The 20849-nt window shown below is 43.4% G+C and overlaps 1 protein-coding gene across 1 annotated transcript in view; it reads right to left on the bottom strand.

Moving 5' to 3' along the window:
• The window catches only part of LOC104516657 (metalloprotease TIKI2-like), a 134462-nt gene that overhangs the window by 41576 nt on the left and 72037 nt on the right, over positions 1-20849 (bottom strand). Inside the window, exon 4 of the mRNA XM_010161067.1 lies at positions 3459-3549. Within this exon, the coding sequence (XP_010159369.1) occupies positions 3459-3549 (91 nt within the window). The remainder of the gene's footprint in view (positions 1-3458; positions 3550-20849) is intronic.

Below are 20849 nucleotides of genomic sequence, written 5' to 3'. Positions count from 1 at the left end.
CCGATACACAGCAACAGTACTAGCTGTTTTCTAAAAATGTGTTTTTTTGTCCTTTCTGAAGCTGAAATGGATGGCAGAGCTTAAATGACTTAAACAGACTATCCCACCTATTTATGGTACCACTGCTTCATTATTATTGAACAATGAAGATCAGACTACTAATAATTTCATTAATAATAACAATCAGACTGTTCTAGAAGGAGAGATATTAATGAAAAATAGCATTTGCTTTTTTGGCAAGGCAGCATTGGTAGTAAGTAGGATGTAGCATGAGTGTTTTGCTAAAATTACTTTCATCGTTTCAAATAATGGGGCTTCTGACTTAACCTGAGAAAGACTGTCCTGCAAATTACTGTCAAGAAATCATTGATATTCAGCCAAAACCACTCTCAGTTTCAATATGACATACCTCCAAATGTTCCTTAGTGCCAGCTCAAATTGTTCCTTTTCATCCTTCTGCGTATAATCCGTCCACAACAATCCTGTTTTGAATTCCCTTGGCCAAAACATAGGCATGCAGCTGCTTCAGCTTTTCCCAACCCTTGCATTTTTTCCATGTGCTGCTCACCCCCACCAATCTCTACATTAGAGCCCAGCTGATCTTCCCTGACCACTATCCAATTTTTCAACTGTCAGTGCCAGCATGCAACGCAGTGAGCTTGACTCCCTTATACAACTTATTGGGAAGTAAAGCAGAATTGTCTCTTTTTGGTTTCATCAGAGAGAAATACCTCTTCTTTCACGAATGGCTCCACAAAAATCAAGATGAAAACACCTGCATCTCTATAATCCATAAAACAATTTCTGCTTGCAGAAACTTGTTTATTTTATGTATACATGTAATTAATATAGCCACTATGTCAAAATGGTTCCTCTTCTGGGCCTTTCCAACTGTGTCCATAAGTTTTTATTTCATCTTTTAAAACAGAAAGAGGAGAGCCAAAAAAGAAGGGTAGACAAAAATTCAAAGTTCTTTAAGATTCCCAATTACAGCAACACAACCCCAACATCAGAGCAATTAACTGGTCGTGCTTTTTGAATATGCCATCAGATTTTGACATAACTGTGTTTGACTGGACTGCCTTTTGCAGCTTGCCCAAAAAATCGTAAGATACAATCTATTCTAAAAAAGAGACAAAATGTTTTGCATCAGCCTCTTTGTTCCTAAGGGGGAGCCCCAAGCACTTCTGATGGCTACAGCCCCAGCTGTAGGACAGTGAAAATACAGTCCCTGATGTGCAGATGTGGGAGTCTCTCTTTTCCTAAGGGCAGCAAGCTGTTTCCTGTGAATATATTTACATTCTCTTTATTTAAACTTTCTGTAATTTTCTACTGTTTCTGCACCTTGAGTAACACAATTTAGCGGCAATTCTGAATTTCTTTACCACACCATTTATTTTTCTTTCTGTACTGTCATCTAAGTCTGGCTGATCTGCTTGGATCATCAGACCGTAGGAAAACATACAGAGCATCTAATCTTTATAGAGTACAACCATGCGCTCTCTCCCAACTCAATCCAGTACTCACGCACCACATCATACGCTTCAATAAAGTTTTGTACGTTCAATGTTCAGAACAGACAAAGGGACCAACTTGCCCAGTGCTCTGGGCTGGACACGGGAACCGAAGCTACCAAGCGCAGGATAATTCAACTGAGGACATATGCATGGTTCTAGGCAGCAGACCAAGTCCACTTGTTTTCAAGTGCATTTCCCCTGGGGAATGACAATTTTAGGGAAGACATCACAAACAAGACATCACTACTGCCAAGGTAGGGGAATGCATACACAGAGATGCCCCATGCTGCCAGTAAGTCAACATTAAGCAGTGGCTTTGTTTCAAATTTCCTGCCCCATCACCTTATTTCAAGTCTGTGATGATGTGTATAGATGTATCCCAAGACCATAAAGAGCAAAGGCTATTCTTGGACATCACACTACTGCATCTTTCTTTCTTCTCAAGGGCCTGCAAACAGCCAATAAATTAATAGTTTCACAATTTCCAGTTGCAATACTCTTCATGGGAAGACTATACTTTCAACGAAATGAAAAGTGCTGAGGAAAATGTCTGCTTCCCTGAGAGGAAAGTTTCTTTGTCAGAAACCTAGGCACAGTATACCTCAGCTGCTTTGGTATAGTTTGCTTGGTTTTTCTGCTATGTTGTATTTTTAGACAAAGGCATTCTTGTTGAGTTTAGCCAAAATTTCCAGCTAGTCAGTTACAGTGTTTACTGCTCTTCCCTGTGCCATGTTGACTTCTCTCCCTTTGCCAAAGTGTTTCTTAAAGCTCCTCTGAATATATGCTCTTCCTTGTGTCTGACAGCTTTTTCTTCCTCTTTTGCCCACGGTTATTTAAGACTGTGCTTTTATTGCTCAACATACTCCAAGAAGCATTTAGGCTAAATGCTCTGTCAAAGACACTTATGTACAGTTGAGCTATATTATATTCTATATGAATCATTGCGGATGTTTCACAAACAAGGTTAGATCAGCCAGATTTTCCAACTATATTAAACATAGCTTTTTCAGACATGGTCTACTAAGCCTGCGATTAATCCTCCATATTGAAACTCACCTCACATTTGGACCATGTCATGTCTGCCCACAGGGACAGGAGCATGCCACTAACACTTTCGCCTAATGAGGATAACAATCCTATGACAGCAATCTCAGCCAATTTTTATCCGCAGAATGCAAGGGAAAGTCTAAATTTGAAAAGCTAGATGGTCTCTCACCATCCTTCCCAGTTTTATTGCCTAGGATATCTTCAGACAGAGACCTCATTTGAATGGCCAGGAAAGAGAAAAGTCTAGGGGACTTTTCACCAACTGAGGACAATTTTGTGCCATATTTTATCTTATACTAATGAAGATTGCCAAGAGCCTGGTAATCAATCCTTCTTGCCTGCTTTATTTCATCAGATAGATGGAGAAGCTCAGGGAATACTGAATTGCTTTTTACCTACCCACCACACTTTCCAAGTTGCATCTGCTACATTAAATCTGGTCCTTCAGGCAAAACTGAAATTCCACCTGGAGAAGAGCAGTCTGACAGAGGCCTGAAAAATGAAGTTGGTGGCAGTCTACTGCCCTGCAACAGAGAAGCAACTAAAACCCCATGGAGAGAAAAAGACAAAACAGCTATGAGGGAAAATGAGCTGGACTAGATGTTTCTTGAAAACAAAGAAACTAGCATTTTTGATCTGGTATAGCGAAGCAGCTGTGACATGAACAATGTCCCCAATTGAAAAAAACAGCCACTGAGGCTCCATATGTTTCCAAACTCGCACAACGGATGCTTTACAATGCACTTTTTGTCTGGAACTTGGGTGGGAAACAGAGGTTCCTCACATCCTCACCCACCTCCTATACTAATACAATGATCTGGCTTGTCACAGAAAAAGGGACAGAAAAAAAGAAAAGGAGAGAAAGTGATTAATAATCTGTGGGCAGCTGCTTACTTTCCAATTGGTTGTCCAGGAGGGGTGTGCTCCACTTCAAATCCTGCTTGTCTCAGAACATCAATCACAGTGTTGTTACCCAGGAAGTGACCTAAAATACAGGTAGAAAATAGCACTGTCAATCAAACTGCTCTTCTCACTCGAGTTTCTCCTGTTGCAGCAACAGGTTTGGGAGGAGAGGTTACCAGGAGCCAGACCAGCTCCAAAAGCAAGAAAGGCACCTTATGCAATCTGTTGTAATTCAGACTGGGCTATTCACCATGTAGCGCACTGCAGCCTTTGGCACTGGCCAGAGGAAGGGACAGTGCACAGCTCAATACAGTCTTCTTCCATCCTTTTTACCCCTCCCTCCCCTCCCCAGGGCCAAGGGACTGGGTGGATAAAAGAAACCTTAGATGAATCGCAAGTCTCTTCCACTGTGACCATTTTTAGTGTGTGCATGGACTAAACAAACTTCTAATATTGATATCAGAATGACCCGTCAGTGGCAAAAAGTATTACTAGGGCTTTGACTCACTAATTGGAACAACTTACAAACCCTGATGTCCACCCTGCCCATCATCGTTCATCGACATCTGCTTATGACAAAGCTCTAAAGCTGCTGTACTGCACGCTCAGCATTTATGTACCTAAAACGTCAGTGATTCAGGAATTGCTTCATCAACCGCTCAGCCATCTGCACAGCCGGGTTGGGAGGAGCTGGGACAGTAACCTTATCTCTCCCAAAACACAAAGATTTAGTCCTGTAAATCAGGAGTCTTTGCTAGAAGTGTAAAGGTCGCATTCCTATTCACAGAAGTAACAAAGAGCCCAGTAAGTACTGCAGCATGTACGGGTCTTGGAAGAGTTTACTTAAGGGAGTCCTGTATATTCCAGATCTGAAGCAAATACCACTGGAGTCACTGGGAGTCCTCTAAGGGCTCTGGGTACAGGCCCAACAAGGCAGTGTAATCCCTCTAAAGCTTTCAATTTACTGTCAGTCTCACATTATTTTCAGGATGGGTTAGATGTAGAAAGTAAGGAGGCAAGAAGTCCACTAACAGGTTTATTAAAATCCACGTAGCCCAGTAATCTGTCTCCAACTGTAGCCCATGGTGAGTGTTAAAATACATGAATGACACTGAGAAAGGACAGAATGATCCTCCTCCCTTATGTCCATTTTCTTCCAGCTCTGCATGTCCACGCGACCCCCATTTACACCCAGGTCATCGCACCTCGCTGCCAGCTCTGAACAGACCAACTGACCACAAACGTGCTCAAGCCTCTGCCTCCATGTACTATTTGCCTCGTTACATCTTGCAGCAGGGAGTTCCACCACACGTGAAGACACACTCCTGCTTTGCTGCTGCTTGGATAACGCGTGCTTGCCTTAAGCACAGTGTGAGTGTTTGCAGGAGATGTTTGTACATGCCTGGCTCCTTAGCAGAGCCAAAAGCTTTGCACAGAAAAATCAAGGCAGGCAGGACATGCCCGAGTCTCTCTCCGTGCACAGCACTGTGTGAGGAGCTGGTGTGTCCGTCACCAGTGCCACCCATAGGACGCTTCACCACCAAGTCACTATGAATTTGAGAGTAATTCAGTGACTAGTGTTCACTAAGCCTCCATCTCCCTGCTCACACCGCCAACAACAGCGCTAATTCGCATCAGTTGTGAGAATGATGTAGCTATATGGTTTTTAGTGCAACTTGCAAGAACTGGTAAGAGCTTTTAGCCAAAATACATTTCTTTAAATGATTAAATGTACATTTGCAGAGCCCTAGTGTGTTCCAGGATTCCTCCACTTCCTTTTAAGAAAACTCAAAATTTGATTTTCCCCTGACTAACTTACTCATAACAAAAGCCAAAGGAGCAGACAGCAGTCCCAAAAATGTGTTACACACCCTCAGAGATTCAAGAAATGAGACATTTGTGAGTGATTAACTGGATTTGATCATATCCTGGCTTTTTTATGCAGTGGCCAAGGCAAACAAAGGTCCCCATTCTGTCACTGGCAAAGTGACACTGAGGAACCAAAGTCAAAGGTGCCAAAGTCAGAGATGTTTCTGAGTCCACGGTACAATGCTCTACTTCCCCTAACTGGAGTCTTCCATGCCAAGAGATTTCTTAATATAAACAATCGTTCTGAATCCAGCAAATCTTTGACATCATGTCAAAAGCACCCAATTTTAACTGCTTTAAACGCAGGAAAAAAAGTAACTATGCAACAGCTCTGATTCGTCATCCACAAAACGGTAGGACCCTCAACAACATCAGTAAAGCCCACAAGCCCCTGCAAATGACGGATGAAGACCAAAAGGTGATGCCTCCTGGACTTCCCATTCCTTTCCTCTGTGTGGATACCATGATGAAGGTTTGAGGAAAAAGGCAGCACTTGAGATGTCCAGTTTAGGTGGGTTAAGCGAAACATGAAAACACCCTTGTGTCATTGCTGTATTTCCAAGGTTAAGGAATTCCTGGAAGAAATGTCTCCGCTTGCCTCCTGATCGTAAGTTGATCATAATTATCCTTCCCAGTTTTAAAATCCAGAAAAATATTCTATATGAGAAATTTCTTAGATAAAATGACCCTCCTTGGTCACATACAACCTGAGATAAACTTTCACTGGTAAGATATTCACAGTGATGTTTCACTTTTGACAGCTTATGGCATGTAACGAAAACCAGTTTAACCTGTAGAGACGATTAAGCTCAGCATCAGTGAAAAACACCAAATCCCTGCCTCTGTCTGCCCATAGGTGCAAACGGAATATGTAATAATTGACTGATTCTTTAATAACATCAGTGGACTTAATTTTTATTTATAGATATTAAAAAAATCCTTTATATATTTATATGTGTTTGTGTATGCTAAAAACTTTCACAAAATTTCTCTGCCTGGCCTGGAAATTTTCTTAAAAAAAAAAAAAATCAAGAAAGTATAATTTGAAAAGTTAGTGCATCTCGAGATGTATCAGACAGATTAGAGAGACAGGGGAATGCTCTTGCTTCTCTATCACTATTCCCCCTTCAGTCTAAACCTCAATAAACTATTCCTGCAGCCTTAACCAAATTTACCTTGACAGCTGATGAAAACTGGATCCAAGAGTTCACCAACTGCCTCAGGAAATCCATGCAAGCATGGGAAGAGAAGAGAAAGCAGACATAATAGATAGGGACTTGAAGTGAAAGCCTGTACTTGAGGATGGAGATATGCAGTACAGCCTCTCCTAACAGTTTAAGATTAAAAAAAGAAAAAAAAAAATGATGTGGATGCAGTCCTTCCACCCTCTAAGGATAAGGAGATACTCATGGGATTTGCGTAAGGACAAGACCCAGTGCTAAACAGAGTAATTTCATAGTTTGAACACAAGCACAGGGGGGCTAGTGAGGCTCACCCCACTTGTGGGGGTGTTTCTTCATTAAATTTGATGAGGCCAAGATTATTCTCCTTTCACTCGTGTCTTGTTTTGTCGAGACAGAGGATCTGGAGACACTGGAGGAGCACGTTGTACAGTATGGTTGGTAACATGAATCAAGCACCTTCCACCCCTGGTTTGCCTTTTTATTTTTAATTAAGAACTGTGCTTTGGACTACACAAAGCAGATGCATGTAACCCATTTCCTTATCTCCCCAAGGTTTCATTTTTCACTGGAAGAAAGTAAGAATAGTAATTTCTTTCTTTCTTACAGTAAAAAACCAAGTTTTTTTGCTATAAGGTGAAAAATACATGGTTTCCTCAAAGCATGCACATGCACACACCACTGAAAAAATGCATTTTATTTCTTAGTGGGATATCCTGAGGCAGAGGGAAAAAACCACTTCTCAGCCAACTCTAAAAGTAACAGCCACGTATTTTCCAACTGACCACAGAATCTAAAGCCCTCCTTTACCATTTCAGACGTGCTGGTGACCCCCATCCATAGCATACCTAAGCATAAGGTTGCATCCCTCAAAAGTTAAAAGAACTTGCGTGTTCCTACACATAAAAATACAACCTTGTTTTGATGACAGAAACAGAAAAAACGTTTTTAAGCAAATATTATGTACTTTATCTAGGTCTAGAGATCTACTACAAATTACTTTGTCTCTTGGTTTCACAATTCTTTGTTCCAGGGCTTAGAAGGGTGAAGGGGTACAAAGGAGCAGGAGATAATTCCCTCACAAAGGACCTCCATTGCCAGAGCCTTTGAAGTTGTGCTAAAAAAGCCTTGCTAGCCCATTAGCTGACACACAGCAGAAACCTGAACTGTTTCCATGCACACTACAAGCAGAGCTATTTTCTGCACAATTAGTCATAAAAAGGGCCAATGTAAACTGTGTCGGGAGGTCTCAATTCTTTACATTCTCCACACAGTGAATCAGATGTTATGTATAACGTTTGGTTGCCATTTAGACCTCGGGCTGCTTTGCAATCAGGAGGCGGCAGTCTCTGTTCCTCCTTCTCTCCCAGCGCTGATTTTCAAGCCTCTGGGCACCACCACAATGTTTATGGTGGTTAGGCTTCACCAGAATTAGTGTAGGCAAAAATGCAAATGCCAAAAGCTGCATGTTCACAGTTGGGGCAAATACTGAATCCTTTGCTTGCTGTCTCCAAAATTATGCCTCCGTTTCTCTTATTCTGAGAACGGTAACACTGAGTATTTTGGAAGATGAATGATGAACGTGTCAAGAAGAGCCTGTATAGTAGGAGCCACAGCAAACTGTCCAGGCAGATTTTTATCTGAATTTGCTAATTTCTCCACTATAGCGTTCCACTCTAACCCAACGGTCTCTGGGTAACAGCATGAATTTACTGGGGGGAACCCCATGACATCCAACATTACTCTTTCCTGCCACGGCAGATATCCCAGACCCATGATGGGGAATCAGTTTTGTGGATAAAGCTTCCAAATCTGTAATTCCCTTCCACTCCACAGCATCATAGCTGCTTCCATCCCTGCACCCAGCCATTCTTTGCTAATAAATATCCTTTAAAAATTGGAGGCTTTCTCACCCTTTCTCATGATGACCCAAGATATAGACCGCTATTGCTGCCAGAGGATTGCTCCTCTCTCTTCCTAAACCACTTACTTCTCTGAAATCTCGCTCTAGTGGTAGGGATTGCCTCGAATCAGTATCTCGAGTGCACTTCGACAATGAGCAAACATTGGATTTCCACACAGATCCCGCTTGTGCAAGTTGGAGCTAGGTGTATCTAAACGATTCCTCCAGCCCGAGTACCCTTCTGATGTGAAGTGTCTTATCGGAAGATTCAAGAATGACACCGGGTAACGGATTAGGTGGGTGATAGGCAGCATCTTGTGACGAGCAGGATATTAGGACTGCCTGAAAATTTTGATTTTAGATTTTACTGATAACACAAACAAAATTCATGCTTGTGGGGATCCACTGGGGGAATTTTCTGGGAATAGCTGGAAGGACCCCAGTGTTCCCCTCCCTCCCCCAGTCAGTATGAAACAATGTGAGCCATACTCCATGCCAGAGGATGAGACATGCAGTGTCTCAGCAGTCCAAATGCATCCCTACCCATGCCTCAGACAGACCAGATACAACACAAGCTGCCTAGAAGCTGGTACTCAGGTTCAATAGAGACCTGTGCGTGGGCTTTCCAAAGAGAAAGTGAGTTTCAAAGATATAGCACAGAACCGAGAGTACCCTGGGGCAACTCCTGGGTAGCAACAGCACCCAAATACTAAGGACCATGGATGCGATGAGACACGAGCTCGTGGCTGAGTGAACTGGCACTCCACAAAAACTCAGCAGCCTCCGAGCCCACCCCCACTAGATCCATTGATGCTATCCCATGCATCCTTGCCATAGGTGCTCAGACAAAGCTGGGAACTCTGCACCCCACCTTTCAGAAAAGTCTGTCACCCCAGGTTGCTGGCTTTTGCCCCACTGCAGGACACGGTTTTGCCCTTGGAAATTTCAGCATTATGCAAAAAGCTGGGGAGGAGACACAGGGAACGAGCTTTCTTCCTCCCTGTTTGGCAAGGAGTATCGAAGCCCAAAACATGCCTTAAAAGATACTTTCCTACAAGCCACGTGCAATAGCCCTGTAAAGCAGACTTTCATCATAGCCTCCTTACATCATGCCACCCCTTCTCCAAGGCAGATGGAGAAATCATTTTCCCTCTCGTTTGATGTTGCTACACTCTGCAGTTGTGAGGAACTGACTCACAGCCACTTTTGGACAGTCAGAGGAAGCAAAGCAATAAAACACGAAAGGCCAAAGCGTGCAGCACTTTGAACATCCAGCAATCCTCCCATGGCTCTCCTTCATTCTTTCCTTGCATGTAATCACCTCTCTTCCCTCTCACCCGTGAGCACTTACAGAATACTCTTCTGGAGAAAGGCCACACCATAGCCGCGGGGAGGATGGAGCGATGAGGGGCCAAAAGTTGAGGGGGTTGTTCCAGATTGACGCCAGGGTAATGGAGCACAGATTTGTGTTTCCCTGGGGTCTCTTTGAGATCTGCAGTGCAATCCTATACTCAGAGCATCTCAGTCTGAAAGACAGACAGAATCCCGCAGACGCCTTCTATTTTCTTGCTGACCCTTGATATGATAAACACCCCTCATGTCTCTCCCCTTCTGCTCCTCTTCTCTGCTTAGCCCCTCTGAGCATCCCTCCTGCTGAGGGCATGGAGCTATTCTGGAGGCACCCAAATAACACATACTGGAAATCCTTCTCTGGGAGTGGCCTGGAGTGTAATGCACAGAGCCTTCAATCAGGCTCAGCACGATGGGATGGAGCTTACCAGTTTGGGACTGGTGCCATGCTGGCATAGCTCTCTGCTGTCAGAACCCATACAGTGCCATCACTCACCTCTGCGCTACCTTTAAAGTCTTTGCACACTTTCCCCAAATATACGATGAAAACAATATCATTACTTTTTTTTTTTTTTAAACAAAAAGCTCAATTTTCTTCAAGTCTAAACCAGCTGTTTCACTTAGGTTAAAAAACTTGTGTTGTTTTTCTTAAAATGTATTTGTTGTGTTTGCTGGTTTAAGCTGGAACAACTTACCAGGACAAGAATACTGTAGGAGGAAAATGATGTGGGTAGGGCTGAAAGTACAGGTTTGCCTGTTATTTTGCCCCTAGATTTTACTGTGAGTGAAGACATGGCTTGCTCAGTCTGAGATATTGCACAGGGCACTGTTATTGGCATTTTCCCCTATAGCAGAATGCCATGACTGGGGTTTTGGAGGGTTTTTGTTTGTTTGTTTTGTTTTTTAAGGTGCAAGCTCCTCACTGAATCATGTTGTTGGGAACACTCCTTAGTACACAGATGTGATGTAAGATGTGACTGGAGGTCTGTGCCAGCCATGGAGCTATGTGACAGGGAACACGTCTCTGTGTTCCTCATGCGATCCTCTCCAACAGATAGGGCCAATGGACAAAATCTTGGGAACGTCACCCATCCCCAGTACTGCAGCAGGAGGCAAGAAGATGAGTCTGAGGAAAATTTACAGAAACCCCAGCATCTCCAAAAGTCTTCTCAGGGTGCTGAGACATATCTCTGAGACTGGCCAACCAGCTGGGACCATCAGATCACCTCTGTGCAGACGGTCTGGTATGAAATGCACTGTCTTTATGTACAACATTGTTCACCAACTGTCATCAACACCTCAAGCAGTGAGGAAATTGGTAAGAAAATGCAGACTCACTTTTTTGTCCAAGGTGCCTCGTAGTGTGCTTGCAACCTTGCTGAAGCAGACAACATGCTCCCATCCAAACCAAAGTTATCAGCTCTTTGCACGTAAGTTGCTGCCGGCCCCCCGGACAGCCACCACAGTAAAGTCCCGACAGCTGGTGCTAGGCAGGTAGCTTCCGAGCGAAGTGTTTCATATCCCATCGCAAATCCCCCGAGCCATCCTGAACTAGTCTGGAATGCACATGGACCTGTTTGCCAAAGTCAGGCAAGGGTTGGAGTAGGGGGGATAAAATTTGTTTCCGTACCTCCCTGCTCCATGCTCCTAGCCTGCAAAGAAGGTAACTGCGAATGCGTTACTAAAACACCAACAATGACTTGGTGGAGTTGGAGCTCAGGGCAGCTTCAAGCCTTGGAAAGCTCCTTGGTCAGCAAAACAGCTTTCTGCATGCAGAGCATCTCATTGACCTTGTGGAGACATTTCTGAGGCATGGCCCAGCAAAGACCAGATCTTGTGGGACCTCTGCTTTTCCTAGGACACAGTCGATACTATGAAATGCAGCATCTTTGCTTGCCTTAGGCAAAGGCTTGTGGCAGGTAATAAGGACGTTCTTAGTAGCTTGCTGTAGGAAATAAGTAATGGTGAGGACCCTGGTATGTCATTGCAGGCTCTGGGAATCAGAAGTTTAGTGACTTCCAGAGCTGGACTGTTGGGTTTGTCTAATCCCTTTTTGTCCTCGTGGATACATTTGGCTTCCACAACATCCTGTGGCCGCGATGTAATTATGCATGGTGTGAAACAGCCCTTCCCCATGTTTATTTTGAACCTACTCACTGATCATTTTGTTAGGCTCCCCCCAGTTTGCACAAGCACAGATCTAAACTGAATAAAAGAAATTCGTAATCTTGCTCTAGTGTGAGATTAAACCATGCCAGGAAAGTTAGTTGGGGACAATGTCTGTCAGATCTGTGAAATTACTTCAAAAGACTACAAGACAGGCTGTCATTTTCCGTTTGAAAACCACAAATCAAAGCTCACGGTTGACAGGACACAGATCCTTGCTTGTTCTTTCTGGTTTTAACCTGACAGACAATGATTTTACAGATTAAAACAGTTTCTTCATCTTTTTCAGGAGCCCCTTTCCTGGTGGTTTATTTGGATTGTGGATGTCTCAAGTGAAAAACGTAGTGATGCCATAGCATGAAACATAGCGATTCCTCAGCCAGTTTCTGGCCCCCTGAAGTTTATGGACACAGGAGAAACTCTGTGCTGGAAGTGGGCTAGAAAGTATCTGCTCTTGAGCAGTGCCCTGCTGGCATAGGAAACCATTTAACCAGACTTTTTTTTTAAAAGGAAGTTCTTCAAGAAAACCAAAACCTAGCCTCCCATAGTCAGCATCCTTTTAAACAGAAAAGCTTCACATTGTTAAGACCGTCGATGGTTCATGCTTTTCCCAGAAAAAAACAGCTGGCCACTGGATGTCACTGTTGTTGCAGAAAAACACACCATGAAGTTCACAAATCGGGCTGTGAATGAGGTGAAATGAAGTCACCTAAACCTGGAAATGGCCTTTTTCTGGTTAACCAGCACAGTGCCGGTGGCACTGGGAGGTTGTCCCACCAGTGGGAAGAACTGGGGCAAGGTGAACTCAATGGCACTGAGCTCCCCATCACCAGCGGAGGGCAAGTCCTCCATGGAGCTCATGGACCCTGGCTCACCTGTGCTCAGATGTGTCCCCTTTCCTTGCTACCTCCCCTCTGATTCTGCCGAGATGTGCCCTGCTGAGCCCCTGGGTCTACGTGACACATCCAACCTGGTCTCCAGTTTGGACTCAGCCTTTTCTCTTGGCCATATAGCAGAGCGTGCTGCAGCAAGTGTGTTTCCAAGCTTGTCCTTGATCATGGATTAAAAACAATTACACATAGTTGTGCTCCGTGGTTTTAGCTGGTGCTACTGAAAGGGCAGTTTGGCAGAGTTGCATGAATTTCAAGGTCTGAGCAAATATCTCCATCGAAAACAGCTTTGTGCTACATACATCATTTGCCTCCTCTGAATTACACCAGGCATCTCCAAATCCACTCAACCACACAGAGGAAGCCTGCCTTAAAAGACTTTCCTGAGCCTTTTAATTCAGCTAAGGATGCCTTTGCACCATCATGGTGATCCTTGCCAGCGCAGGCAGTGGACATTTTCAAGGAGAGCTTTGGGGCTATAGGCTGAGGCCCTTCCCTCTGGGAAAGCAGATGAAACAAGCCCCAGGAATCCCCAAAACCCTTTCAGATGGGAGCCACCAAGTGCAAACGGTGCTGCTGTGGCATTTCAGGAGGTGTAAACTGGAACTTGCTTCCCACCTTACACTCCAAGCTCAAGGCTGGATACTTGGGTCCTGCCTGCTCTAACAGCAGGAAGAAAACCCACAAAACAAGGCAGATCAAAACAGTGAATTATTGCCCCTGAGGAGAAGGAAGGCAGGAACAATGCAGATATTTGTTAAGCTGCTGACTATGGTGTTGCAAGACCCTCAGATACATGTGGTGTGGGAAGAGATCTAGAGTACCTACATCTGGACATCTGTCTCTTTTGAAGTGCAAAGCATGCCCAAGGCTGTGGAATAACAGAAAAACAGTCTAGGAAGTACCCATTTTAGTCCATTTAAATGACCCTAAGGACCTAGCTTTGACCCTAAGGATGCTGGTATAAGTTAGAAAAGGCATTTCCATAGGACACTTTGACAATATATTTAAAGCACTAGAAGATTCCTTGGCTGTGCCTTTTCTCTACTATTTATTCTTTCTTTAAAAGCAAAACAGAAGAAAGAAATGTTTTGGGAAGGATGGACAGTCCTTCGGCTAAAGGTCCTGTGGTGGAAGGAGTGGGGGTTTCTAGCCAGCAATGGCAAAGACTGCCAGGAGGGTCAGTAAATCTTACCTGTCCGAGAGACCACTGTGTAGTGGGAAAAGAAAATAGTCCTGTGGTATTTAAAGATTCTCAGTGGTAAAGTTGCTTGTGCTGTATGAATATGAACAGTGACCACTCCCAAACTCATATGCCTCCTCTCTCTTGACAATGCCTGCCACAACCCAACACTGATGAGCTCCATCCTGCAAATACTTCCATTTGTAAGCTACTTTGTGCATGCAAACAGTCGTGTCAAGCCTTCACATCCCCATGCGCAAAGGATACCTTGCTCACAGGTGTTAAATTTAATTGAGCAAAAGTCATGGAAAACTGTACTCCTGAAGTACTGATTTGTACATGCTATGCCTGCAGAGAAGTTCTTTTTATTACAAATTCATTCCTAATTAGACTATCGAATGTGTACCTACATTCCACTCATTACTATTTATCTTTGTGAATTCCACCCACACAGATCTCAGCCACATGGCCAAACATCCTGACTAATTTAAATTTAGTTTTTTCTTCTGTATAAACACACAGATCTTCTACATACATCCATGTTTCGAGAAAGCAGAAATACTTGATTTGAACCATCATTGCATTCTCTGGTTTTACACTGGTGTAAACATTAGTGGTTTTAACTGTTATCTCCTGCTGCCCAGCTGTGAACATAGGGGAAAAGGAGCAACAATGAAGATAAGGACAATTTATCTGAATATCTCTCTCATAATATTGACCCAGTGAGCAGAGTCCTAGTGAAACTAAAAAGAGGGAGATTCAGTGATCCTGCCAGTTTTCCATGACACGGCTGTCCACGCTGACACATGGTCACATCCAGAAGTTGAGCAAGTTATGGAAGTTCAGAAACCTCAAAATACACACAACACATTCTGAAAAACATTGTGGTTAGGTGGGTTCAAGCTTGCTTGAGGAGTACGTTAAAATCCAAGCCATCGATCTACACCTTCGCCCCCTCTCTGTTAAGGCGCGAGCGTGCGCACACATCACCAAGCTTGCATTGCAATTTGTAGCTCTGTTATTCATAGCCTTTCATTAAAGAATAACAGCCCCTGTTTGAGTATCACGAGGCAAAATTGTTCGCACATGTGGACCAAATAGACACACCAAGGCTGCACCCTTATGGTTTCTGAGTGACAAGCTTAATAAGATTACGCTTGATCTTTCTCTTAATAAAGCTGGATGACATTCAAGCAAAGCCTGGGTTTTGTTTTAATGTTACGTTAAGGGAACCCAGAGTTTGGCACAGCTGGAGGCCTGAACCATAGAACAAAACTTGGCACTGCCAGCATTCTCTTATGATCTCAGACCTCACATAATGAATATTTATATCTATATATACACACATGCACATATATTAAATACCTATCATTAGCTGGTCAAGGTCAATGCTCTGGGTAACAGAGCTGGATATAATACCAAGAATGATGATGGTTCTTTTTTCCTTGTGTTATGAATCACACAAATTAAGCAACCCACAGTTTATAGAGTCTGCATGATGGACTCCTTTTAAACCACACATACCAAAAGGAAGGAGAACAACTCCAAGAAATAACAAAAGAAAGAGAAGTGTCATCACCTTACTGTTTAAACCTGAACACAGCAAAGCACAAAGACTCCTGTTTAATAACACCAGCAGCCTCAGCCGACTCATGGGGAAGCAGTCGTTCACTTGAGATAAGTCAGGGCTCACATGTTTTGAAGCATTATGGGTTAGAAGCTAAATAGTGTTAGCTGAGTCACACGGATTTAAACCATCATTGCACCTGGCCCAAAGATGACAAGACAACATAAAGAAATAACTTAGAAGAACAGGGAAGATGCAATACCAGTTTTTAATTAAAAAAAAAATCACCAAAAAACTCACCACCAAACCCTCCGTAATTAAGACTTTGCTTTTGGAGAGCTTCCTTAAGGAGAAACGAGGCAGTTTCCCTCATTGCTGTTGGCTGTTACACACTAAGGGCAGAGCTATGCCCCTGTGTGTGCTCAGGCTGGTGTCTGTCTACGTGTACCAGCCCCACAGATGAGCCAGTGTGTCTCAGGCTTAAACAGGCAGTTCATGATGGAGCTGGGAACTGGATGAGCACGGGGTGGGGAAGGTTTAGACTGTGTAATTTATCTGCCAAAAAATTAATTTTTGGGGTAACCAAAGCAGTTCCCAAATTACATTTGCTAAGGAATACTGATGAGGAGTTTAAGAGCACTGAAATACTGCCTTTTGCTGCTTCCAAAACAAAAAAATCACGGTTTTACTTCAAAACATCCAGAAATAATTTACTGAAATGTAATATACATACAAGTCATCTCAAAAAGAACACAAACAAACATGGACATTAACTTAAACAATTAAACACTTTGCACAGTCTGAATTTTCTTCCAGGCTTTTGTTTTGGTGAGAAAATGAAAACATTTTTGTTCGGCATTGACCCAATATAACTGTTCCTTCAATCATCTGGTTCAGACAACAAAACAAGATGTAAACGATTTCCATTGCTCCAGACTGAGCCCTCTGTTAATGAGGATTCCCAATCCTCAGCCTCTCTCTCCTCCTGGAGATCTATGGGGGTGCTACCATAAAGCCCGAGCACCAGGGTGGGACCATCCCTGGCTGTTAAGGACATATCCTTGGACAAGTGGTTCACACTAAGGCCAACTTGCTATCTGACTATGGAGAAGTGGGTCAGGATGGGTGCTTGGCAGAGCCAAAAAAAAAAAATCTCTTCTTCCCTTAAAGTCAGTACTGGGACTCCCGCTGAATTCAAGGGAGCTGATCAGAGCTTTATGCTACAGACAAGTACACGAGGAAACCGTGCTCCCTTCTGTCTTCAACTCAAAGCGTTCAAATTCACTTCTGGGGCTACATACCCGTCCAGCCCCGCTCTTTGTTCTTATTTACAACACTTGAAATTTACCCTTTGTGTCCAATCCAATCAGAAGCTCCCTGAAATCAACAGAAAACTGCCCAGAAGGCCTCTCCTGTGCAACCTGTCCTTACTTTCAGCTGGTTTGGAGATGACGGAGCTCCAGAGCACCAACCACGTGCGTGTTGAAGTGAGGAGAACACGAACACGAGACAAGATCTCGCCTCAACAGAGGCCCATGCAAGTGGGTAAAAGCACTAAGAGAATACGCATTCTTGTAGGAATTCAGCCAATAATTACCTGCTTCAATAACTATCTGCTGCCTTCACGGGATGAAATTGAGATCATCCTTGACTGAAATAAGACATTCACTCCCAGCCCTATTGGCATTTTTGTGTCCAAACCCTGCAGTACTTTTCATCCCACCGAACTCCACCTATAAAGCTCTCACGCTGCATTTTGGCTGACTATTCTGGGCTATTATATAAGCCCTTTGGCACTGGCCTGTCCCAGATTTCTCCTAACCTCCACACTTTTTCTCACAGCCAAGTTTCTGCAGGAAACAAAACACTTTTCATTGAGGCCAATTAGCTCAAGAACGTCAAAAGGCTTTGGGTCAGTGACAAGAGCAATAGAGAGGCCAAGAAAATGAAAGGGACTTGTTCTGAAAATGTTTTTTACTATGTCAGAGCCAATTCCCAATGGAATGAAACAAGAAAAACATTCCTAGAGAGATTCGAGATCCATCGTTAATTCCCGAGGCACATTAAGAAGTCTCATTTTCCCCTCTGTCTCATTCCTTTCTGAGGTACATCATGGGGCTCCAGAAAGAGGATGATAAGTCAAGAGATCTGTTCAGTGGTCCCAGACGTTCAAAGTCACAATGAACCAAGGTTTGGGGAATCCTACAGTAATGCTCCCAAATTTCTTCCATTTTTGCCGACGGGGGAAAAAAAAAAAAAAAAAAAGGACTCAAAACTCTACTTGAAAATACTTTCTTTATGATTGAGATATTGGGACTGCTTCTCTCAAGAAACACCCACTTCATTTCCTTGCAAATTAACTGGTCTGCACCCCTGCTGCCCTATCTTTAAAAGAAGCATGATCCACTCTCTCCCAGGAGGACACATTTGTCCCATTACATGCCTGTATATCGATAAAATTACTGACAACTGACCTTTGGAATGACCTTCAGGATACGATGACTGCTGCCTTTCCCACCACCGCCACAATGCTCATCACTGACTCCATGTCTGGGGTGAGGAGCCCCACCAGTGCCGCAGACACATCTTTTTTTCCATGCTGGTAGACGTCAGACCCACAGACTTGCTGGTATTAGAACTGAAGCTCACCTTTCAAATTTTTTTAAGTATTAATTCAAAGGATTACTAAATATCAGTCTTAGTGAGCCCAAGGCTGCATTAGGGGGAAAAAACATCACTGTTTTCCAGCTGAGCATTATTTAACGATGGACTTTGCACTTCCTAATCTCTTTGGAAAATAAATGCCACATGGCATCATAATACACCGATAGTCAGGTTCCCAGCAAATAATGCATAACGACATCTTTTGGGTTAGTTTTTATGATGCTCTTTGTAGGACAATGCCGTGAGTTGATCTTGAATATTTCACCATGAGAACAAAATATTCCTCCTGACATCTAGCTCTCTGTTCACGGGTTCATTTTTTCTGATGATTAATTCTGAGTTCACGCAGAGTGTGTTCAAGATTACACGGATTCATATTCAGTTGACCATATTTGAAAGGATTATTTTAGTGTGCCCCAGTTTATGGCCCATGAAACACGATCCCTCTTGTCTCTCTGTTTCTCTCTGCCAGCAGTATTATTCTAACAGCCAGTACTGGGAACTGGAATTATCAGTGTAACAGCGGAAAATAGCTATTTTTCTCTGTGAAAAACAGCTCTCATTCAGTGCCTTGCACTTGCTCTGGTCTCAGTGCCAACAGCCAAACCAAACCCATCAAAACATCAAAATGTTTTGAGGGAAATGCCTTTTAGACTAAATCGACATTTCGCATTTGCCACAGATTGATCATTTTTGGTGCATCTAGCACATATTACTGCCGATAGTAGCGATACTAACCTGAACAAGACAAAGCACAGTGGAAACACCCTGATGCTGACTGAAGCCATTGCTTGTGTCTCTCTGAAGAGCTGTGACTCACCTGCCCTACTCCAGAAGGTATTTCCACCTCTACCCAGGAAAGCAGTACCGGCAGCACAGTGCTGATCCCGGCATACAGCAGGCAGATGTCCCCTCTGACAGTTTTGGCAATGTCTGACCATCTTTCCTATCATGGTATCACCATCTTAACCCAACTGCCAGTTGTCCTGAATGGTGCTTGATGCACCAAATGCAGAGAAGCTTTCCCCTGACAACACCCTGTACATTATACATAGCAATACAATTTAATGTGCAGCCTGCAAAGATCTCAAAGCAGTTTACGGACAGAAATTAAGGTGTTGTGACCCTTACTTAATACAAGTGTGAGCTAATTAGAAAGCCGTCCCATTGAAATAAGCAGAGTTACTTGCAGAAGTCTGTTTAATGTGTGGTCACAAAATACCAAAAACATTTAAAAAATTATTTATACTGTGATTGTTTCTCAAAGCCACAGCCCAACCATACCTCCTCTGCAGTTAAAGTAACTGAAACACGGAGCGTTCCTGTTCCAGAAAACCCTGCCTCTGGTCAGTAACACAGTTACTTTGGAACCAACAAATAACCATTTTTTCCAGATTTGCACACAACCTACAATACACTCATGTTTTGTTAAGTGGCCTAAAACCTACAATACACTCATGTTTTGTTAAGTGGTCTAAATTCCCACAAGTCGGTGGATGAAGCAAGAGCTTCTGCTGCATAATGCAACTTGCTCATAAGAAAGAGGAGGATTTGAAGTATAACCTTAGATGTAAAACCCCTGTAACACTGATCTGTATTAAGCTACTGTTTCTCAGTATCAGTAATACTGTGATGAGAGTTGCCGGGATTTTCTTTTGGTATTATCATCCATCCCTTCCACCCTGTGTCACTGCGACTGCACGCAGAAAGCAGAGGTTATATACACGGTTTTATTTCAGCACAGAGCGCCTTTCACAACCCCTCAGCAATTTTCTACACAGTGTCAAACGCACTGGACTGGGTAGAATGTTATTTTTCTTTGACTGATGCTGTCAACACGTTATCTGAAGTCTACCTCTGAGTGCAAGAGCTCGGTGAGAGTGTTTGCATTGCACTTGTGCGTTACGCTACACCCATGCTTGGGCACCCTCTGCCCCATCACTCACCGATCCCACTTTCTGATCACTTCACTGCCATTTGGATGAAGCCCAACTCCGGCCCTCTCTGAGCACAGAACACAGTCAAGCAGGGAAGATGGTTCTTTCTGCTCAGTTTTCAGCTGAGATTCAATGGGTTGTGTGTTTATTGCCTTTTTTTTTTTTTAAATAGAGCTTTCCTGTAAATACTCTGCTTATGGGAAAGCTCAGATCCTTTTTTCACTCTTTTTGGGGAACAGCAACATACTCTCTGCAGTGTGCTTTTCTTCCAAATGAAAACTGGAGTGAGACTATCTTTCTAAGTAATAAATGCAACAAACCTTCCTTATCAACAAATCGTGAGCAAAGTTCTACTGTGCAGTAGCAAACTAAGTTCCCTTTCCATTAGCATCTCTAAACATTACTGTTATAGTTGATGTATTCAGGGAATCCTTGAGCTGACTGTAGAAAGGCAGCATACCTTAACTAGCTGGCAGTCTGTGACAGTGAGCAGCAAGGAGTACCCTATGCATCTGGAATTGCAGGGGAAAAGCATCCCATGCAAATTTTCCCAGAAAGAATTTGGCCGGGACATCAGAGCAAAGGAGTCTTTGCAATGCGTGCTACCGAACCATTCGTCACTGCAAGCCCTGCCCCAGGCTCCCAAGTCACCGCGAAGCAGAGGACCTCACC

Source organism: Eurypyga helias, unplaced genomic scaffold (assembly GCF_000690775.1).
Source record: "Eurypyga helias isolate BGI_N326 unplaced genomic scaffold, ASM69077v1 scaffold6331, whole genome shotgun sequence".
In the NCBI taxonomy this organism is placed as follows: Eukaryota; Metazoa; Chordata; class Aves; order Eurypygiformes; family Eurypygidae; genus Eurypyga; species Eurypyga helias.
This window is presented reverse-complemented; position numbering and strand designations above follow the sequence as displayed.